We start from the raw sequence: 24,272 nt of genomic DNA on the forward strand, positions 1-24,272 counted from the left end.
GACAATGTTGTCGATGCTCTGACATTATCTGTTGTAAGCGAACTTTCCTTTTTAGAAGTATTTTTAATTTCTCATCAAGATTTTAAAAATTGCTTCAGCAAAATATACTTAATTAAAAATATGTTTTATTTTTTGCTATCAATAAAATAATATGTAAAAAATCCATCATCAAAAGGTATGTTTTTTTGTATCTCCTGAACATTAAAAAAAAAAATACTTGACAGATATTGCCGGGTAACGAGATGCGTCACTTGGCATATTTATTTGGTAATAATAAGTGTTACCTTATGGTATTATTATTGATAATTTATTGTGAATGAGAAGTTATATTTTACTCAGACATAAATAATTATCATTGTTTTTCATTTATAAAAAATGGATTAATTTGAATACCAGATTTATTCAGAATTAACCGTCGCTAAATACCCATGTTTGGTTTGGTATTTCAGTAAAGTACCTATTTATATTAAGTATCAGATTGCGTGTGGGTATTGGATTTGTTGAAAAAAAACTTAAAATATACCATAATACACCAATTTGAGTTTTTTTTCTTATTTTATTTTCAAAATAAATTAGAAAATATTACTATCAAATGTAAAACTAAAAAAAAATTAAAACATTAAAACAATGTTTATCTTTTTTCTATATTTCCATTTCTAGGTTGGATAGCCTGAAAAAATGCTGGAGCTAAAATATGTCGAGTTGTTTTATAAGTATGTGCCTGTTGTACTCAAATAGAATATTATCATGTTCACTCTTAACCTTAAAGCTCTAAAAAGCTTTTTTGGCATGATTTCTCAAAATGCTAAAAAAAATAGATTTTTTAAAAAAATAAATGTAGAAATCACCGTATTTTTTTTGTTAAGATTGTTTTTTATAGGTGTTGGAGAATTTATGATTTCGGGAGAACTAGTTTTAATTGTATACCATAATAATTCTGATACTTTTGCCTTTGTGAATAAAAATGTTTACAAAATTTTACTAAATCCACCCAACACTTGTCACTTTAATATATGTATTTTTTGTTGGGTAAACTCTAGGTAAGATAGTAAATGTCTATATATTATGTTTGTAAAAATGTCATATTTTTGTATATATTTCTTATTTATTGTAATCTAAATATACTAGAATGAAGTACCTACATATTAAATAACTGATGTTGACAGCTTTCAAAGTTTATTTGGATTTCTAAGTATGTATGAACTTTCTTCTTATTTTAAAATATCTTGAAGGCTGTCAAGTATAATCCGTATTATTATAACATTAACAGTCTTTTACTGGTAATTGTACTATAAAGTCTTCAGTTATTTATGAGATAATGGCTCTAGATAAATATGCTGGCTCCATAAATTTAGACTACAGACTGAGAAGGAAATTATTATAAATCTTGTCAAAAAAAAAAAGACATGTTGACTCTCGTTACAATATAAACATAACATCAAAGTATTATTCACTCTAGTAGAAATACTTTATTTTTTAATGTAAATATTTTACGGCAGTCAACATGTTAAAATAAGTTGAAAGTGTTTCTATAAGGATGTAAAATTAATAAAAAGAAAATATTTCTAGTTATAACATTGTTGGATATTAACAATTATGTGTGGATAGCCATAAAACATAAATGTAACTTCCTCTTACATTGAAAAAAGTGACAAATATAAAAATGTTTTGAAAAGTGGTACTTAATATTTATTCCTTCAATTAAATTTATTTATGAAAAGATGTTTGTCTATGGTGTCAAGATTTTAAGCTCTTACTGTGCTATTATTATGTGTCGCTTCAAACTCGATATGGAACTGTTAAGGACTTAGTAAAAATATCCATTACTGTTATAAGCACTCGTCCCAAATTGTCACATCATTCCTTGTGAAAGCATACTGCAACTGCGTATCGTTCTGGAAACATTTTGCACCGTGTGCATATTGTCAATTTCGTCATTACCATGTGTAGAATTTAAATTAATGATAAAATTTCAAATAGCTAAAAAAAGTACTTTTAACCTTAAGTTAATTAATCACTAATATTTATGTCACAAGTAATTATTTATTTTGAAGTGTTTGTCTCAAAAGTAGGGGTTGTTTTGATAATTATTTATGTGTAAAACAGAAAATATATTAAAGAACTATATTAAATTGTTTATTTATTAATAAACTAATTATTATAACTTAATATTGATATTAAATCAGTTAAAATGTATTATGCTACTAATTTTATAATAAAAAAATTAAAAATACAGACTAGGCGTTTCATTTGTCTTTCCTTAACATAATTACTTGCAAGGATTTCTATAAGACGTAAATTAGGCCTGTTTTGAACAAAATGCTGTAATGCTTTCTGAATATTTGATCCCCATTACTATTCACGAATAAACTGATTTCCTCTTATTTAAATCCATCAAGGTATTACTACATTTTTTACACATCAGAAGATGCTACCAGTTTAAAGAGAAGTACCACTTAGGGTACACGGTTGGGGAAACCAAAGAGTAAAGTGATGACAGTAAATTATTGTCTATGTGTGCAGTACCTAAAATCTCTCGCCCTTCTCTGTCCTTGACCAACGTTCCTGTTTACAAGTTGTCAGCGTCTCTATTTTGTATTTAATTGTAAGTAACCTTAATTCTTTTATTTTCCTTGAGGTTAAAATACAAATGAGAGGCGTTTAGCTTTGGGCTTATTTTTCAACTTTTTACATTATTCCAAAACTCAACAGTCTAATCACATCAATGGCATATCTTTCTGCATTTATTTAGAACTATTACATATTTTTTACCCATTTAAACTTTTGAATATTGAAGACACAGAAGTAAAACAAAAACATTTATACAAAATAATATTTTTATTTTTTTCAAAAGATATTATTTAACCTTGTACTTGTGCCTGCTCCTGTAAAAAGAAAAGTGTTTAATTAGTTTTTATACATTTTAACAATATTAGAAAATATATATGTATTTTGTGAGGAGTATTGTTTGAAAAAAATATTTGAGTGACATGCAAATAATGAAAATAAATGTTGAACACTGTGCAGTACTCCTTAGAATAGGTTATCTTTGTGAGGACTCTTACAGAACAGAAAACAGCACGCATTTTTTTCATTGGTTTTTCAAAACACTGTATTCTACATAATTTAAAGAGGTAGTAAAGTCGGCCTCGTGGTGTAGTGGTCAGCGCGTTTGCCTACCGTGCAAGAGGTCTCGGGTTCGATTCCCGACATAATGGACATGAAATATTTATTTAATAAAGTGTTTTTACACTAGAAGCGTAAGACTGATCATCTTACCTTCATGTAACAAAAATGATCGAGATACGCTGCGATTGATGTACAAATGCAGTGCGGAAAGGGAATGAGTAAAAAATAAATGAATACATATTTTATCAACAAGCTGCATAGGCACTATTTTTATTTGTTATTTATTTATAAAAATACAAATTAATATGGTGATGTAAAATGTACAGAAAATCATTAAAAATATGTGATTATCAAGGGACAAAAATGGATATTTTTTCAACTCTACTGTAAAGTTTGTAGGCAATTCTGTTTGCATTGAGCTAAGAAACATTAAGGCTTTGAATCATTTCTCACCAATTCTGAGGTAAAGATCACATGGCTCCAAATTTGTGCTTCATAAATGCGGGAGGTAATTTCTCTATGAGGGAGTCGGGTTCAATAACAACTAGAGCTGCTTCATCTTTGCTTATCCATTTTGCAGCCACCAAATGCTGTAACCAATTTGTCTTTTACATTTTATAATATGGACCACAAGGATTACTTGGAAAAATATTTGAATCAATCAAGTTCCTTCTTTACAAAGATATTTTACAATGGTATCGTAATTATTGAGATAGTGTAAATTTTTCTCACCTTTTGTTTTTTTATAGTAAAGCAGAGTTTAGATTCAATTTGTGAATTTTGTAATTTCGACTTTTTACTTTCTACGTCCTCTTCTGGTTCCTGTAAAAAAATATACGAAAGAAAATTGTTGTAATAGGAAAAAAAGGAATATACATAAAACATAGTTCTGATTGAATTATAAATAAATAAATACGTTCTGTCAAAGAACTATGACATAAGTTTGTTTTTAAAGATCGGGTCAGATAATGGCGCAGTATCTTGTACAAATTTTTTTTGTGCTAAATCTTGGGCTATTTGCTGTTTTCCAGGGGGCAACTTCTGGGATTGAAAATTGCACGTAAGCATGCGCAGTACGTAGATGTTTACAGCGCCGTGACAGATAGTGGGCAGTTTCACAGTTGACAAAACGAGCTATCTTGTGATGACGCGACTACTGACAACTAACAATATATTATTCTTCAATCAACATCGGGTTTTTAAAATAACTGCAAACGTGAAGTGAAAACATGCAGTAAAGCAAATAAAACTGAGGATAAATAAAGTATTTATTGTGTTTGCTGAAAATTTGGTTGAATTCCATATCAAATTTGGTAATGTATCCAAAATAAAACACGTTTGTTGGATTTTAATTCTACTTTATTTTTAAAAATATATTAGAGGGTATATTGTGACGCGTTTCGTTTTTTTAGAACATTTTTACCTCAGTTGACATTGAACATAAATCTTAGTTATATAATGAAACCTGTATAAAACACCAATATAGAGTTTCAACTATAATTTTTTTTTTTTCAAAATAACCTATATAAATGAAATCAATCAAACTATTATAATAATTATATTAATTTTAAAATCATACCCTTACAAACATTTTTAAATAATAGAAGGCTTTCCCCAAAATACCCATAATGTCCCGAATAAAATATACTCAGTATACCCTAATTGACTTTTAATTACATTACTTTACTTTATCTTGGCTTGTATAGAAATCCTCAATCATTAAACAGCAATTATTTTTAGTATATAAGAAAACTTTGTAAATATTTAAGTTAGTTTGCGTTAGAAACGCGTCACAATATACCCTCTTGTATATTTAAAAAAATAAAATAGAATTAAAATCCAATAAACGTGTTTTATTTTCAACAACAGATACGCATTGACAATGAACAGTATAAGCATAGTAGGCACGCACAGATCTTGGTTAAAATATTTGTTGAAAAACAGGACAAATTCAAATTTTTCTAAATATGACCACAGATTTGAACAAATTTGTGTATCACACAACACAATATTTATTGGGTTGAATCTTGCAATCTTGTACCATTTTCTGAACCATATAATACGAGCTTTAATATCTAATGTACCTATATCTTGCGTGGTTTATAATATGTACCGTATGTAATGTATGTGTTTCTGTATGTTTTATATGCGCACGTAGGTGTGCGTATGCATGTGTGTATATGTATACGTTCATGGGTGACTTCGGTATTTTTATTTATTACTAATGTTAAGTATTATTCTTTTCTTACTCAAGTTTTTTTTTTTGACACATTTAATTTCTTCCTTATTCAGTTAATTTATGAAAACTTAATTGGTCTTTTTATGTAAGAAAATCTTTGTTTTTAATACTTATTATTATACTATACAGTCGTTTTCTGAACAAAAAAATAAATAAAATTAAGATAGCAAAAAGCAATTGAGGGAAATATTAAATATCTTATGCGATTCAAAAATACTCTACTAACCAAAATTAATAAAATAATATTAATGGATTATTATTCTTTAGTGACAAAAATCACGCTATGATTTTTGTACATTAATATATAACTCCATAGCTGGTGAATATATAGGCATTTAGCGATGATCAAACAACCGAGTATAGGAACAGCATCGATATTGTAATTACAATACTTACGGCGTCTTTGTTGATTATGTAGAGTCCACAGTCGTCATTGAGCAACAGAATGTTCCTCTTGGTGGGGTGGATGTGGATAGAGGTGATGGGGAAGGGGCGCGAGGTCCAGCGAGGCCCGAGACCAAACTCCTCACTGCGAAGACGAGCGCTGAACTTGGTGAACTTAGTCTGGCTCAAGCTGTATTCCAACACCTGATAAATTAAACAAACGCTATGTTTGAAATTGATTTAATTAACAACCTAAGGTGCCTTAAACACAACACATTATTTCACAATAACCTATTCTATACATGAGATTAATAAATAAAGCCAGAAGGTCAAAAATAAATTAACTAATGAAGGACTGTATTAGCTTTTATAATAAAATAAAAAATATTTTGATCCTGATTGCAAAAATAACTTTATGTATGAAAGCATATTACAATTTTTTTATATTTATAAAAATAAAAAAATATTTGAGTTCTTATGATTTACCCAAACGGAAATATCACTTACTACAAATACCGATAAAAATATGTGAAATGGACTTAGGAAAATTAATTGTATTTTCTAAAATCAATATGGATATTGTGGAAAAATGTTTTCATTCTTATATTATTATAAAAAATAAATTGTTAACGCGATATGTTTGGTGACGCGACATCAAGATTCGTGACAACATTCTATTTAAATTTAAACGGTCACAAAGGTCAAAATTTAACCGAATCGTGGGGAATGCAATGAACCATTTTTGCGGGAATTTAATGCTGGGTGCTGGGAATTTTTATCCTACTAATAAGTACAAAAAATATATATTTTACTCAATTGTATTTCATAGACCCTTATTAACTTAAAATTGTTAAAAAAAGTGATATTTCCCTATTGTTTTTAATTATTAAATGACCTTATATTATTTATTATTATTTATTTATTTATTTACGGACAAAGTCCATTATAAACATTACAATTAAAAGAAATTTTTACAAAGGAATAAAAAAATATAAGGAACAGAAATAAGCAGCAAAGACAGATGATAGATTTTTTAGATTAAGTAAAAAGCATAGGCTAACTATACAGATTCTTTAGCTGATTTGTAAAGAAAGACATCCTTACACCATAATAATCAAGATCTTGATGATCGTTCACCCGCCTGATCATTCTGGGCAAAGGCGACTGTGCACCATAATTGGTCCTGTAGTGACCGAGGAAAAGCATTTCATTATTTCTTAGTCTACGGGTGGGAACGTTAAAAAGAATCTTTTGCAAAATTTCAGGGGCATCAATGAGACAGTTCATAATTTTATACATGCAGATTATATCTGCAATGCATCTGCGTTTTTCAAGACTTGATATGCTTAAAAACCTCTCCATATCAGAATATGAATAGTCTCCTCTTTCCAATCCCATCTTCCATGCAATTTTTCTTATAAAACGATGTTGAACTGATTCAAGGCGCTTGATATGAACAGCATAATGAGGGGACCAGATTACAGATGCATATTCAAGAATAGGGCGAACTAAAGAGCAATAAAGTGTTTTAAGTGTAAGCATACTTTGGAAATCAGACGTAGTTCTATTAATAAAGCCTAAAATTTTTAAGGATCTGTTTACTATATTATCAAAGTGTTCCAGAAAAGTTAGTTTATTATCTAGGATCACTCCAAGATCTCTTATAGAGGTGACAATCGAAAGAACTTGGCCATTAAGTTTATAATCAAAAATAAAAGGATGTTTACATTTATGGTATGAAATAATTTTGCATTTATCGATGTTAAGTTCCATGTTATTAGTTTTGCACCAAGTATGGAATGCATTTATGTCTTCTTGGAGTCTGACACAGTCATCAATATTTTTAATTAGCTTAAGTATCTTGTTATCGTCAGCAAAAAGCCAGAATTTTGTAAAAGAAAAAACATTAGCAGCATCATTAACAAACAGATTAAATAGAAGAGGGGCCAAGTGGGCACCCTGTGGTACACCAGAAGTTACTAGGAAGCTATTTGATATGAAGTTATTGATTTTTACACTTTGTTTTCTATGTGAGAGGTAGGATTTTAAAAACGATAAAAAGGGATCTCTAATGCCTACAGCACGAAGTTTAGCACATAAAATGTTGTGATCAACTTTGTCAAAGGCCTTGGAGAAGTCTGTATACAGTACATCAGCTTGAAGATTATTCTCGAACGCTGTAAAAATAGTATCAGTAAAAGAAAGCAAATTGGTCGTCGTTGATTTGGCTGTCCTAAATCCATGCTGCTCCTCAATCAGCACATTTTTAAATATAGGTGTTATTTTTTTTGTAATAATTGATTCGAATAGTTTAGGTACAGGAGATATCATTGAAATGGGTCTATAGTTAGTTACGTTAGATTTATCACCAGATTTGAATATCGGTCTTATTATAGAAATTTTCCAAATATCAGGAAATACACTCGTTGTTAAAGACATATTAAACAGTAAAGACAGAGGCTTGGCAAGACTAGATTTACAATTTGATAGTAGTATTTCAGGAATACCATCTGGACCAATACATTTACCATTACCAAGTTTACTTAGAGCGATTCTGACATCCTCAGCTGACACTTCACAATTATTCAGGTCTACAGTATTAGTATAGCTAAATAAGGAATTAACATTGGAAGAATTATTAACATATACTGAAGAAAAATGCGTTGCAAAAAGATTAGCTATGTCGGTACCATTAGATGCGTGTTTATCTTTAAGAAACATACTTATTGGCAGATCGTTATTGAAACGCTTATTAGAAACAAAACTCCAAAACTTTTTGGGATTTATGGACAACATTGTTTCAGTTTCATTGATGTATGATCTATAACAATTGGATGATTCAGACTTCGCAAGTTCTCTTAGTTGAGAAAATTGTTGATAAAATTTGAGATTCCCAGTTTGTTTATAAAGTTTGTGGATCCTTTTCTTTTTCAAAATCAGAGTCTTTAAATCAGAGCTAAACCATTTTGGAAACTTAGGTTGAATAAAATTTCCTAATAATATTTTGAGTTATATCCAAATGTTTTAAGACAAGGTTGTTCACCCACTATGGTGTTATTATGATTGACATTTATTGCAGCAGAGAAGGGGGAAAAAGGGTAAAAAGAAGGTCTAGGCAAATTACAGTGCTTATAGCCTGTCATTGGTTGGTTTAAGTTGCCAATTTAGGCACTGTAACATTCACCATTCTGCCTATGAATATTGCATACATATTTCCGCAGCATTTAATTTTTTTTTTACTGTGTCAATGGTATGCTATAAGATTTAGTAGGATTGCAAAAGCTGACCTTCTGATCTGAGTAGGCCACGAGCAGGGTGTCAGCCCGGTGGTCCACAGTCAGCGCGGTGGGGGGCAGGGGGTGGCGGGGAGGGCGCCCCACCAGCTCAGGAGGAGGCGCGCCCCCCCCGAGCTTCACCCTCCACACGCCGATATAGCTACCCGTGTCACTCATTGCCAGGTAGTAGTGTTTGGATGCACTTTCCGATGCGTATAAATGGAGCAGTTTTTTTTTCTTAAGCACTGGAAACAATTGAATTTATTTTTGTTCAATATATGTACAAAAATATTATATAATTACAATCAATTCTTAAATGTACTTATGTTAAATTCACTCTGAGATTGAGATAAATCTTGAACCGGGAATCGAACTCGGAACCTTCTGTGTGTGCATCAAATGTCTAGGCCGCCGAATAGTAATAAGATAATTAAAACTTGTAAAAAGCTATATTTACATTACGAATATTTAATCAAATTATAATTATTTTTCAGTTCTTTTTTGAAAATTAAAAGAATATATATTTGCGTTCTTATGATTTACACAAATATTTTAGTTTCTAAGGTCATTTTCAACAAGTTTTCAATAAATCATTATTAGAAAATGAAAATCAAGTTGAGGTATGTTTGGCCCTCTGATCTGATAGTCTGCAGCCGTAGCCGCAGGTTTACAACTCAATCATTATTTTGCACCACAACAGGCCTTGAGGCCCAACTACAGTGGTGAATTACAGCTCAGTACACCCAGGCTTGAGAAAAATCATATTTAATTTTTCCGAGGAAATGCTTTTACAGAATCTGGTTTTCCTCAGCCTGAGATTGTGGCCTCAAAGTCGAGCGTCTCTGTCGAGGTGTTTTTTTGTGGAATATAATACAAAAATGATTTGAGCAAAAGTACCTTTCTCAGTGTCGATGGTGTGGCCGACTGTTACGGCTCCGTCTGAGTGGATGTGCAGAACTCGGACCTGACAGTCGGCAGACGATAGGATGAGGGACTCGGAGTCAGGAGAGAAGACCATGCGGTGACAGGGGACACACTCGGCGGGAAGGGGAAGCACTTTACTCAACGTCGGACTCTCGTCATCCTGGAAACAGAAATCTCGCCCGGTAAATGAAAAATGCATACATCTATAGTAAGTCTATGGAAAGAGAATAAGAGATTGATTAGCGAGGTCCGAGCTGCATTCATAGGAATAATATTGTGTATTAAAACCTAAACCACCCATATCCCGAGCCTGACTGAGATATCGATCATCCGTCCATTAATAAGAAAAAAAATTAGATTTAAGTAAAATTTTCATCTCTATTTGATTCATTCAGATAATTACAAAATGTCACTAAAAAATTATAATTTCGTAAAGCTTCTACGAAATTAAATGATGATTGAGTTAACGATGTTTTGAGCATGTTAAAATCTTTGTAGACAGGGAGGATTTCTTCCCTAGAAAGTTATTTAGGTTTGTTTCAACAGAGAGGGAAAATATTTTTAAGAAGGGAATATGGAAGTCTAGGCCTTTAAAAAGGTTTTATGACCTTTTTTTATTTGAAATTGATTTATTAACCCTTACGGATTATTACATTCATTTTACAAAAAAAATATATCAGTTTTTATTCCTACTCTGTTGTTAATAAGAATTTTTTTAAATCTTTTGAAAAGTTTGTCCGAGTCTTTTGTTTAGTTTTGTCTGGTAGTTTATTGTTTAATTACAGTCCCTGATTTATAAGTCTCCATTGGCCATTTCTCGTTTTGGAATGTTGTTATTATTCAGATATTTACAAAAATCAACAGATAGAAGAGTTGAGGAAATGTTGATGTTCAAACACAGGCAGAAAGGTGTGAAGTGGTCACTCAAACCAGCTGATGATAGGTCATAAGCCCTGTAAATGCCTAAACATATTCCCTTCTCAAAAATCTTTTCCTCACCTGTTGCAATAAATTTAGTTTGAGTCATTTTATAACCATTCGACATGTCCTACTAAAAAAAAGCAAATACATTGCCAATGTAAACACAATCTCAAAACATCTGTTGGTAAAATTATAAATTATATTGAAGGTAGAAAATAACAAAACATTAAATTTAAAATGACCATTAAAATTGTGCGTATTTTCCCATTATCTTTTAACATGTTATTCGGTCTGAACTCACCAGTGTAAATTTGAATATTCTAAAATGGGCCTCAGTAGAGTACGCAATCCACCTGGAGTTTGGGGAAAAGGCGCAGCACACGAGAGGAGATGAGGAAGGAGTAGCGAGCCTCAGCAGCAGCTTGGGTCTTTCCGACAGTCGCAACCTTTTAGGTTTACCCTTCACACAGCCGCGGGAGTCAGCTCCCTCCATATAGGTCTCCTTCTCTCCATTGCAGTGCCCGTTGGTGATGGGCTGGTCACCGTTCGGGAGGGAAGGGTCTTCTTCCGCTGTGTAGGAAGTGCTATGATCCTTCTCATCAGATATTGAGGAGCCGAGTCGCCATATTTCTATGCTGTTCGTATACCTGCAGGGAGAGTTAATGGACTTTATTTACAACAATATTTTGAGCATATGGAAATGTTTGTAGACAGGCTGGATTTCCTCCCTAGGGAGTAATTTAGATCTAAATTTGTTGCAACAGAGAGGGAAAACATTTTTGAAAAGGGAATACGGAAGACTAGGCATTTACAGGGCTAATGACCTGTCATTGGCTGGTTTAAGTGGCCACTTTACACACAAATACAAATGAAATTATTATTGATTTGTGTATTGTACGCTTAATCAATATTTTGCACCACAACAGGCCAGGAGGTCCAATTACAGTGGTGAATTATAGCACAGATTTCGTACCATTTTATGACCCGTGTAATACAAGCTTTAAAAACTAATGTCGGGAAAGAAATGGATAGATTTTGCTTCTTAACAATGCAGATTTATTACTAAAATAAATTGTTAAGTTTTTATAATGTTAAAATAACTACTGAAAAGAAGAATCGATGTATTGTCAAATCAAGATATAAAATGAAGTGTAAATGATTAATCAGAAAGTGGAGCTGACCTTAAACAGAGTAAGCGGGATTTTTCACAGAAGCTGACGGCGTGATGCGCTTGGGGGGGATACTTGACCAGTACCTTGGGCGGGTAGCTGGACACTGCCAAGTAGCCGTCCACTCCTCCGGAAAACAGTTTGTTGTCTTGCAATACTAATGCCCTGTACAGTTTAAAACATTATTAGTATACAAGAAAAAAAATTGTGTAAAACTAGCGATGAGAAATTATACAATTCAAAATACGCACATTACGTAGCTAAAAAATGAATGGCCTTTGTCAACATATTTTACCTTTTAAAAACAGAAGGGCCAAAGTTTCATTTCAAAATTGGGACAAAAATAAATGAGGAAGTTCAGCCCTATGGGAAATTGGATATAAAGATGTTTTCTTGCGGACGGTAAAAAAAAGAGCATAATAAGTAAGAAAAAATATTTTAATAAAAGTGAACTACTTTGAAAAATCATAGCGCTGATAATACTATAAATAACTTTTTTTAAATATTTTGCTCGGTTTTAATAGTCTATTAACAAATAATACTTTTTTTTAAACCACTGAACTTCCTCATTTTACTTTTGTATGAAAAAACCCACACTATTTTAAAACTCCTGTAAATTTAGGATATTGTTTGAATAATTAATAATATTTTTTCTAGTAATAGAAATGATATTTATATAAAATAAATTTACTACTGAAATATATCACAATAAATACCATTAATAGTTTTTTTAACATTCCAATATTTTAAAATTTTTGTATAAAATTAATTTATTACTGAAATTTTGCAAATCGGTATCTATTTCAGATAAATACGATACTTTGAGACGTAAAAAATTCATTCAAAATCAAATGGCCTATAACACGTTTTGTCTTCATAAGACTTTTTCAATAAACTTTAATTTAAAATACATTAACTTTGTTTTTGACCACTTATTTTATCTTTTATTACCGACCGGTTTCAAAGCTACGCAATCTTCTTTTCTTATCAAGGTGTAATTTAGGAAGAATTTTATCCTGTCTTATAATTTTAACAGTGTCTCATCATTATCATTCCCTTTCCGCACCTAATGGTGCATAGAGCACTGCATTGGTACACCAATCGCAGTGTATCTTGATCATTTTTATATACGTTACATGAAGGTAAGATGATCAGTACGCTTCAAGGACCAGTCCAGGGACTAGAAAATATGCTAGTGCAAAAACACCTTTCATATCAACCATCTCGGGAATCGAATTCGAGACCTCTTGCATGGTAGGCAAACACGCTGATCATTACGCCAAAAAGCCAACAGTGTCTACTTAATATTAAATATAAATCTAAACATATGGAGGTAATAAGTAAAGTCTTTAGGTCATTTTAGGTCTTCAGGATGAGGCTCCTTTTATGATGTAAAGCATCACATTCACATAGAATGTGTATAGGTGTTTCCTCATCTGCACTGCAGAACCTACATCTAGAAGTTTCGGAAAGGTTCATTCTCGCAAGGTGTTTGTTCAATCTGCAGTGCCTATAGGAAATATTGGTTATTTGATTATTTTTTTATATTGTTTATCGCTTTTTGAATTTCTAAGATAACAAAGCAATTTTATTTTAATTTGAATTATAGTGAACAACCGCAAAGTAAGTGCTTTGAATATTTAATATTACAAAAGAAAAATAAATTATAAACTTGAGTTTACCTGACGTCGTGGGTGTGAATGTTCCTCTGTATGCTCTTGACCCACTTGTCCACGTACGCCGCGTCCCCTTTGTGCTTCATGCTGACCTTGGCATAGCTGGCGATGACGGGGTCCACCCCGGAGCAGTACAGGGAGCGCTCGTCCTCCGACAGGCACAGGGCCAATACGTCGCACTTGTGTGTGTTCGTGCTCTCCAGCTGTTCCCCCATTTGCCCGTCCCAAAAGGTGATGCAGCCCCTGTAATGGTATATTTCTAGAGAACGAGTATTTAATAGACTTACATATGTTCAGCGGAGCCTCATTTTACACGGCGGATGTATTCCACACAGTACTGTTTCTTTTGTTTTTGTCTCTTTCCCACAAACACCGACCACAGAACAGCTCTCTGTCTTCCTTGTTATAAGTTCTATTTTCGTGCTCTTTCTTATACAGTAAAACAGATTTATTGTGGTATTGGCGTTACTTTCATTCGTATAATTATTCCTCGCATAGTAAGGATAAATATTTTTTGTATTAAAATCCAGCATATTCATACTAATTTCACTTTCCAAATTCGAAGTGAAAATGTCCATTTTAAGATTACAAAAAATACAACTTTATAATTTTAATAAATAGGAGATATATCAAGTCTTATATCCTATGTAGACTAAGATTACACCGCAGCCACACGAGAGTTAAGAGGAGCATTAATCATTATAACAGTATTGCCTTTACCTTGAGTCTCCAGAGATGATGGTAAGATCAGACGTGACAGCCAAACACCAGACGATAGTCTCCTTATTTTTTTCAGACCGACCTGTCCCCATTCGATGTAAAGCTTGACCATTGCTTACATTCCATATCCTAATTGTTTCTATAGAACCTAAAAAAAAAAAAAAAATAAGTAATGAGTAATTATAAAAATTAATATAATATAATTGATAACCTCGCGGTGTAGTGGCCAGCGTGTTTGCCTACCATGTAAGAGGTCTCTGGTTCGATTTCTGACATGGAATATTTATTTTTAAACAGGCGTTTTCATACTAGAATATTTCATAGTCCCTAGACTGGTACCTGAAGCGTAAAACTGATCATCTTACCTACATGTAACAAAATGATTAAGATGCACTGCGATTGGTGTACTAATACAGTATTCTATGCACCATTAAATGCAAAAAGGGAATGATGATGAGTAAGAGAGCAGCCTGTTGGTCCGAGAATGTGGCCTCAAAGACGAGCGCAGTGAGAGATATTGCACAAACAAAACACTAAAACACAACTCTTTTTTTTTTGAACAAGCATTCTTTTTTTTTATATTTTTTACGGTGACCACAGACAATAAAAATCATAGGCTATAATTTAAAAAATTATAACTCATTGATCAATTGAACAAAAATATTTAGAAAAATATACATTACCTTCATTATCGTCATTCCCTTTTGGCACGCAGTGGTACGTAGAGCACTGCATTGGTACACCAATTGCAGCGTATCATGATAATTTTTATCACTAAGGTAAGACGATCAGTCTTACGGTTTAAGTACCAGTCCAGGGACTATGAAATATTCTAGTGTAAAAGTCCTATTTTAATAAAATACCTAATGTCCATGTCGGGAATCAAATTCGAGATCTCTTCCATGGTAGGCTAATGCGCTGACCATTACACCACAAGGCGGACATTGCTACATATTGACATATTACATTTGTTGATTCTTAAAAAAATAATGTTTCCCTAATTTTACCTGTGACTAATATTTTTCCGCTCGGGTCAAATTTACAACACAATATTCTCCCTTCCTGTTTATCAAAAATCCTTTCGAAATTCATGGCTTCTTCCTCTAGAGAATACAAATTCAAATATCCTTGTTCCGTTCCGACAGCCATCTTGTTTGATGCGCGGGTGACATCTACACACCAGGCCGCCTGGCCCGTTACGAGAACCGACTGTTTAGGAGAGAGAGTCTGCAGATCCCACTCGACCACTGCCCCACTTAGCCCGGTAGAGAATAGTCTGCTGTTCACCCAACACATGGCTTCCACGGATCCTGAAGGGGTGCCAGGAATCACGCGAGTCATGTAGGGAATATTTTCCAAGTTCCATAATTCTATTGATGCGTCGTTTCTGAAATAGAATAATATAATGAAAGCTGATCGTACCCTTAAGTTCAAAATCAGATATTTTGATATGTAGTGTTAACTTTGTAAGAATGTATGTTTTAATATAAGTATATATCGAGACTTTATTGACAAAATGCATTAAGCCATTAAAACAAGTTCAGAGATAATTGCATTTAAAGCTTTTTTATTATTTCAAAGCATTATTTCACCCCCAATTTTCTAAAGCTTTGAAAGAGTAATTTTTATTCTAGGCATAGCATAAAATTTTAAATCAACATCTTGCACCTATAATTTAAAATATTTTAAACAAATAAAGACTGTTGACTTAATGCATTCTGTCAGTATAGCTTAGATATATAAGTACAGAATTGTAAAACACCCGTGAGGTAATTTTCTAAAAAAACAGCAATTTAAAAATAAGCCAGTTATTATTTAACATCTATGTGAATAATTTATTGTCTCTGGTTATTTTTAACAAATTATTTGAATATGGAGTGCGATTGATTCTTCTTGTCTTATTGACGTACTAGTAATAGTTCTACATTATCTCTGATTGACGTGCTATCATTGAAAGTGCTATACAGTATAAAATATAAATGTTTTATTTTGCATCTGTATTCATCATCATAATTCTATAACTAATGATGCATATGGCACTGCATCGGTACATTAACCGAAGTGTATCGTAATATTTTTTTGTTGCATGAAGATAATCAGTCTTTTAAAGACCATTGACAGTCCATTTACAAAACCTTCAATGTGATTTTGATAGAACAAACCGCTATTGACTGTAATATTTTTAAAAAAAAACTAGACTAGCTTGGTGCATGGAAATGAATTAATCCAACATGTCAATAATAAAAGCAAAAGTGAATTCAGTTATAAAAGGACTGTTTTCCAAATCAAAGAAACTGAAATAACCAAAAGTACACAACTGTGAATGACCGGTATTTTTAAATGAATGAAAATAGAGAAGTGGTATTATTCAAATGGTATATTATCGTATTTAAAGAGGATTACCTTAGCAAGTGAAGACCCTAAAATAAAATTGATTATAAAACCAATTTTTAAAACACAGTAACTACGATAAATTGAATATTCTCCAGTAAACACATCGAAAGAAATCGAATTCAACTGAGTACCTATAAAATTTATTTTTAAAATTATGTTAGATATAATTTATTATACTTTATAAAAAATATCAAATATGATACTAACCTCGAAACTGCCAATGTTTTGGTTTCACGATCTAAAACCATACAGTGTATGGCTTTAGGTTCAAAGTTGAAGAAACGCACATTATGAAATTTACAAGTCATTTTGATTCATCAATAATATATCATTTAGTTTTTATTTACTATAAATTAAATACGTAGGTTATGAACACAGTAAACATGCGCTCGCTTTGCGACATGTGTCAAGTTGACAAACGAAAGTCATAGATAACGATATCATGGTTAAATGAATTCCGTTTTTGAAGTTAAAGCAATTTTTATTTTTAAATTTAAACAACAAAAAAATAAACGTAAATAAATTTGATTATCTGAGTTTCTTCTTAGTTTTTTTTGTCTTTTTCACTCCTAACTGGGGTGTTCTAGCCAGTGTCAAGTTTGAGATCGACTTTTTTAAATATTTACACATGTGTTAGTACTATACATACAAGTTGGTGTGTTAGTATTTAATATTAGATACACTATAATTATTATATTAATATAACTTATTTACAACTTAAAACCATTTCTACCTACATATTTACATAAAATTTTAAATATGTGTTTATTTGGTGGGGACAAGAGAGTAAATATATTATTAGGAAATGGGACGCTTATTTTAGAGAGGTTATTACAACCTTTCTTCTCCTCAAAGGTGTAATAACTGAATGTAATTAAAATCTATTAGAAACTGTATTTAATTGCTGAGCAAACTTGATTTTTAAAAGTGGTAAGGTGGTAGAGAGGTGGAGAGAAGTAAAAACCGATATAAAGTTATGAATTTAAGTATATTAGTTAAAATGGTTGATGGCATAAAACATAGCAGGTTATAAAACAAGAAATAACAAATAAAGTGTAAAATAAAAAAAATGCTAACTTAGTTTTGATTAAAACTATGACTCTAATAAAGAAAGGGAGGAAATAATTCTGTTATGGATGCTGATGCTGATGATAGAGTCGGTTGATCTTGATCCCTTGGTGATTTGGTGTTGGTTCCTGGGTGATGTTGACCCTGGAGGTGGCAGGCTGGCTGGTGGAATCGGGTGCTTGAAGGCTGCTTCAGTTATAGACAGCTGGCAGCTAGTTCCTCAGGGGGAGGAATATACTCTCCACGTCTCTCTTGGTGACAAGGTCCAGAGTTCCCACGTCTCAGTGAGAGTGCCTCCACGTCTCAGTGGGGACAGCGTAATTGCAAGGGATGCAAGAGACCAAATAACTCCCTTATACTGCTTATATACTATGTTGATGGTTGCTTGTGGTGGGGGGTTGTATCTCTCTCCCTATTGGTTGCAAGCTCCAGGCTACCCTTTTCCTTTGCCAGATTAAAATATGGAATTTAAATAATTTGATTTGGGGAACGAAATACCCACATAATATTAAGTATTCTTCACTATATCTTCTCCTTCCTTTTTCCTTTATTTTTAAAAACTATTTTTACTATATTTATTAACTTACAAGAATTACAATACTACTATACTAACAAGGACAAAAGGTTTTATTTACATTAGAATATCATTACATACATTTTTATTGATAATATTTAGACATTGGGAATGTTAATTATGATAATGATTAACCTAAATATTTAATTAAGAGTTCTTATAATTACAACATAATGAATTGGAAAAAATAAGGTCAGGTCAGTTTTCTATGTATTATAATTTATGATACGGAGGGTGTATGTGGACGGATGAAGTAAATTATGAGCATGGACGATTATTATATATTTCTGAAGATAAATGTTGTGTTAAAGTCAATTAAAACATAATTAACTAATTTGGATAATTTATTTTTACTTTAACATTTTTTTAATTAGCGCTCTCTGTGAGATAGCCGGCGAAGCTCTATTTGTTTTTTCTAAATTTATCTAGAAGTCCCGCCTTTCTCCCACAAAATGATAATTATTTACAATAGTTATCATTAGATGGTGCTAGTGATACTCAATATAACTTATCACCGGCCCTTGGACTTGTGACGGACGTCGGTTTCTATTATCGAGATTGACGAGATTATCCCTTCGCTTTTGTCAACACGGATGGTTAGGGTCGGCGGTCAGCTCCGTTGGCTGAGTACCGGGTTAACTTTTTTGTTATTGATTTACCGTTACACATTGGACTGCGGTTAGGTATGGAGAGTTAGCGAGCAAATTTCTTAAGAAAAATGACCCGTGATCCCTGTGCTTCACGGGTAGCTGTCACGATTGAACTTTTTATGTGTCGATATACAATTCCTCCGTATAAAATGTTCAAAGTTTTAAAGCTGATGGTAATTTTTCATCACCCGCAAAATAGTAGAGTATCAAGGTCAGATAAGAACTCAGGATAACAATCATTAATGGGGCCTCCAAAGAAAAGATGATTTAGATCTTCCTCCTCAAGCTGACATTTGCACATGGCGAATCAGATTATCTGAGTTTATAATATCACGTAAATTTCTAATAAAATCTACTATTTTTATGGGCTGCACTTTTGAATGCCGAATGTGTATATAACTTTTTTTCATCCATTAAAAATATATATATCTATGGAAGCGAATGTCAGTTTAAAAAATTGTTTGGTTTGGCGGTCGCGTTGTAATTTTCAATTATTTGTAATCACGTCCCTCGATTTTATTAATCCGTGAAATTTATCGAAGTAAAATACAAAGATTTTAACCATGGACAACTTTAGCGTGGGTTTTAGAGAAGTTATTCCCGATCAAACCTTACCCGAAACTTGGAAAGAAATTTCCTTGAACACCGGTAAGATGGAGGTTATCCCATGTTATTTTTGAGCAGTAGAAATTGTACAAGCGTGAAATAAATTTTGTGTTTTATTTGTAGGTGGAGCCCAAAGTACTCTTCAAGACATAAAACTTCCAGAAAGAGCCGGCGGCTATTTCTATAAAGACGGTACCAAGTACTACACAAGAAACCGCTTTTTATCATGGTAAATTGATCCATTTTCAAATTAGTCAAAAATTTTAAACCTTAAATAGGTTTTTTGCTTATAGTTTTATAAATCGAGAAAAGGAATTCACCTTAGCAATCTGTGCAATATACCTGAAAGCTGTTTTTTCTAAACATTTGCTTTTGAATAACTTACTCTACATAATCACAGTTTTCAATGAAAATTAGGAAACTTTAATTGTATTAATTTATTTCAAATTAAGAACACCAAAATCTTTGGGGGTTCAGTTTATGATGTAGCTAACCAGATATTGAAACGTTTTGATGTAAATTCATGTTCTTTTAAAAAAAAATAGTTTTGAAAAAGAGTAATGATTTATTTTATGTTTTTCAGTTATTGTATATAGCATTTTTTCTTATTGTGAAAATATGAAGTTTATTTATCAAGCACGGGCATGTAACTCTTCTTTGTGGGATGCAATACCTTTTCTATTTGTTCTTACAAAATTATTTTTAAATAGAGGAACTTCAGCCCTATGGGAAATTGGATACCATAAATGTTTTCTTGCGGGCGCTAAAAATTGGAGCATTAAATTCTACTGAAAAGTTTCCTGAAAATGTGCGAAGAAAATAAGTAAAAATATTTCAATAAAAAAAACTACTTTGAACGACGTCACCGGTTCATATGAATCAACCTATGAGTTATGGAAAATTTCCGGTTTGCTTGCCGTCAATGGATCAATGGGCAGAACTGATCGAGAATAAGCGGAAGCGAACCTCTGACGTCATCCGCGGAGTTATTTCATAAACACACAACTTTAAAAAATCGTAGCGCTGATAATACGATATATAAAAATTGAAAAAAAAAACACTGAACTTATTAGTATAGTTTTTTTTATTACTATTTAAAAATACCAAAGTTCTTTATTGATTATAGGCGAGTGAGCCATGACACGCTGGAGGTTGTGGAGCGTTCCCTGGAGTTGCGGATTACCGGGGGAAGGGTGCGGTGGAGAGGAGGGGGCGCGTGGCTCGCTGTCTCCGTTCACGAGGTCCCCGGCCGAGTCATCCTGCTCGCTGCTTCCGTCGGATCCGTCCATCGCTTCGTGTTTCCACACCCCAGCGCCATTCACAAACAAGTATTGAAAATTTTATTTAATGTGTCTTCTTTTTTAATGGCTTTTTCACCGCTGTACTGGGGTGTTCTAGCCAGTTTTGAGTTCATTGATTTATTTGCACATGAGCCAAGGGCTGTTTATATCTGGAATAGATACGACAATATTGTCTTGTCCCAGCTCCGTGAAAATGAATACACGGCAGGGGCGAACCGTCCATATAATCGATTATTCGCAGCTTACCATTATATTTCACTACCAATAATAATGTTTTATAGTAATTTTAATTATAGGAGAATGAATAAAATAATATATATTTATTATAAATTAACGTCACTGTTTATATCTTCCTCAAAAAATATATATAAGCTGCTAAATGCGCACTCAGCGCATTGCTCGGTTCCGATTATTGCAGCTTATTTTTCAATACAAAATGTATACTGTATTTAAACATACAAAAACCCAGTGCGTATATTTTCCTTGCTAAGTTCACTTGCAGATTACAGATATTATTTCAAGCTTCCCTATTTGGACAGTAGCATTTCGAGCGTTATTTCCTAAAGACCATTTTCGTTTGATAGTATTCTGTTGACATATGACGCCAGTTTTTTAGTCTGCGCGTTTTAGCTAGTGGCGCCTCGCTCGGTGTCGTCAATTTCTTGCATTATTCATTCTCATTTTAGAAGTAAACGAAGTTGACGGCCGGCGCGGCGCAGCGCGGCGGTCACGACGGTCACGTGGCATTTTTGTTGCAATATTATTGCGAATATTTCTAATGAATGTTATTGTTATGTTATGTTATGTTATGTAATGTAATATGTAAAGTTAAAATTATGTATTTTGGCATAAATAAATAAATTTAAATCTAATATTATTTTTTTTTTTTAATTTTTCAGAAAAAAAAAATATATCGTAAAAGAAAAAAAAAAATTGTGTGCATAATGGGAGTGACGTCTTACAATAAAATGTTTACTTTCTTTTATATTAGTACCTAAATATTTGCAGTATAAAATGTAAATTACAAACAAATATACGGTGTTTTTAATCAGTGCCAAACAAAAAGGAATTATGAATATACTTATTTTATTATCCTTATTTTTTAACGTATTTTATTTTTTTAAACTTTTGCATACATGTACTGTCTTAAAATAATGGAGAATATACCTACATATTACGCAAAGTTATTAATTGTTGTTTGTTTGTTGGGTTATTGGTTAAAATTATTTTGTTTAAAAACAAGTAGGTATTGCGTCTTCTGTTGCCAGCAGGTGAAACTGGAGCTGGAGAGATGAAGTTGTTTTTTCACAAAACCATAGAAAAAGAATCCGTGTACCTGTATATACTTTTTTTATATACGCCTCCACTCATTTGCGAGATTACTTATAAGTATGTATGTACATGCAGGTACAAATTATGAAAAAAATTAAAGCTTACCTATAAAAAAAGTCACCGTTCGCTACTGATACACGGTGGTGTTTGCTACGAGAAAATTCACAAAAAATATAAATTTTATACCAAGATGTATTGGAATTGTTGAATGACGAACTAAACAATAAAAATGTTTTTTTCTGTCGCCATTTTCGGCAGAATTTTTTTAGTAAATCGCTATTGTCATAAGCTCCTGTCCATACGTGTTCACACAAGGACAGTGTGGTCCGAGTTGTCTCTTCCCACCTGCCGGCTCCCGCCAACCTGGAAAGCTATCGATGACTATCTTTCGGCTCTTATCGGGGGAACTAAGGGACGCGAGACTAATGTGAGAGGGGATGAGAGTGCTGGCTGACAGTAACAGATGTGGAACAAGAAAGAAGAATAAAAAAAAATGATGATGAAATTGATCGTACAAATGCAGTGCTTATAGCGAAAAAATAATGATGTAATGATAATGAAGCTCTTATTTTATGCATTTTAAAATGATTATTACTGGAATCGGCAGCTATTAGCTCATATACTCCATCTAGTTTATCTGGCACGTTCAATTATATAAGCCAATTTTTAATCCGATGCATGATGCCGTGGTGACTCTCTCTCGAGGGTGGATCATTCTAATGTCTTAAATCAATTTTCAGGAAGAACGATTAGGCCGTGACCTTGAGGATGGAACGGCGTCCATTTTGGCAGAAGCGAGCTCTGCGCAAGCTTCCGATCCCAGGGACTTTCACATTATATCCCACTATGCCAATGCCAGTAAGAATCCTTTTTTATAATAAGGTCTTTTCCCTGTATTTTTATTATTATTCTTATTTTTAAATAAGCCAAAAATCAATATTTTTTTGTACGGCTTCAGATAAATTTTCTACACAGGTTTAAGATATACATATTTTGAATTACCTGAAAACGAGAAGTTTTGCGCCCTGTTGGACAAAAGATACATATGACGTTTTAGTGCTCATTTTTAAATTTGGAAAAAACTTCTGCAACTTATGTTAATAGCATCGTATTTGTTTCTAGATACTGCAGCCCCCGACACATGCGCCATGGCGGTGCACAGCAGCGAGGAGGCCCTGTTTGCCCTCGCGGGGGCCGGCTCCGGGTCGGGGGGCGCGGGGACCGGCATCCTGCTCATAAGGCTGAGCCCCTCGGGGGCCGCACACTGCACCCACCTGAGGCAGGAGTCCATAGTGCCGCGCTTCCTGTCGGCATTGAGGTTAGCTCCGTTTTTATTAGACTGCAACTTGTATACAAAATTGTACTCGTGTTTAAATAAATCTGAAGAAAATACATCTACTTGCACCTCCTTCAAAAGTGCCACTAGTCAAAATATGCCAAATGGTATGTAAGATTTTAACACTAACAATTTTTGGCAACAGATGAATACAATATGTACCAGGGTTGATTGATTTGCTCACCCTACATCTATTTCAAACTGGATGAGAGTTTTTATTATTATTATCAATAATACACTAGTAGCTATTAAGCTGATGCGTGTATATCAAGTGTACATGGTTATTAAACATTTTAAATTGATGTGTGCATCTAGGCGGTTTTTGAATACATTAACTGAACCAGCACCCATCACTTTCTCAGGAAGGCCATTCCACAACTCGGTTTGTCTGGAAGTTCTTCCTGGGGTTGGATGAGAAGGAGGTAGTGTTTAATTTCAATGAATGATCTCTAAGATGGCGGTTTTCATTCATAGTGAACATTGATTTCAACTTGGGTACATTACATTGCTCAGTTAAGATTTCGAACGTTTCAATCAAGTCACCACGCTGCCTCCGCTCTTCCAGTGAACTTAA

The 24,272-nt window shown here is 32.9% G+C and overlaps 2 protein-coding genes across 3 annotated transcripts in view; one reads left to right on the forward strand and one right to left on the reverse strand.

The window, feature by feature from the left end:
- Positions 1-2,819: 2,819 nt before the first annotated feature.
- l(3)72Dn (UTP4 small subunit processome component l(3)72Dn) lies at positions 2,820-17,263 on the reverse strand. Of its 2 annotated transcripts, none has more exons than XM_088231499.1 (12): positions 17,039-17,263; positions 15,445-15,824; positions 14,438-14,585; positions 13,724-13,960; positions 12,054-12,206; positions 11,174-11,519; positions 9,925-10,111; positions 9,040-9,272; positions 5,765-5,956; positions 3,862-3,951; positions 3,583-3,734; positions 2,820-2,885 (listed from the first exon to the last, which is right to left on the reverse strand). In XM_088231499.1, the coding sequence occupies exons 1-11, from the start codon at positions 17,137-17,139 to the stop codon at positions 3,600-3,602; spliced, it is 2,202 nt and encodes a 733-aa protein (XP_088087625.1). In that variant the 5' UTR covers positions 17,140-17,263; the 3' UTR covers positions 2,820-2,885; positions 3,583-3,599. The 2 variants fall into 2 exon arrangements, with proteins under 2 accessions (XP_088087625.1, XP_088087626.1); XM_088231500.1 differs by having other exon boundaries at positions 3,583-3,719; positions 17,039-17,262.
- A 2,303-nt stretch (positions 17,264-19,566) lies between these two features.
- Positions 19,567-24,272, forward strand: part of Nup160 (nuclear pore complex protein Nup160) — a 31,660-nt gene continuing 26,954 nt past the window's right edge. Inside the window, exons 1-5 of the mRNA XM_088231503.1 lie at positions 19,567-19,771; positions 19,853-19,958; positions 20,856-21,057; positions 23,103-23,220; positions 23,485-23,680. Coding sequence (XP_088087629.1) covers positions 19,687-19,771; positions 19,853-19,958; positions 20,856-21,057; positions 23,103-23,220; positions 23,485-23,680 — 707 coding nt within the window. The 5' untranslated portion in view covers positions 19,567-19,686. The remainder of the gene's footprint in view (positions 19,772-19,852; positions 19,959-20,855; positions 21,058-23,102; positions 23,221-23,484; positions 23,681-24,272) is intronic.

This window comes from Micrasema longulum, unplaced genomic scaffold (assembly GCF_059751315.1).
Source record: "Micrasema longulum isolate JH-2025_06_02 unplaced genomic scaffold, ASM5975131v1 h1tg000888l, whole genome shotgun sequence".
Lineage (NCBI taxonomy): Eukaryota > Metazoa > Arthropoda > Insecta > Trichoptera > Brachycentridae > Micrasema > Micrasema longulum.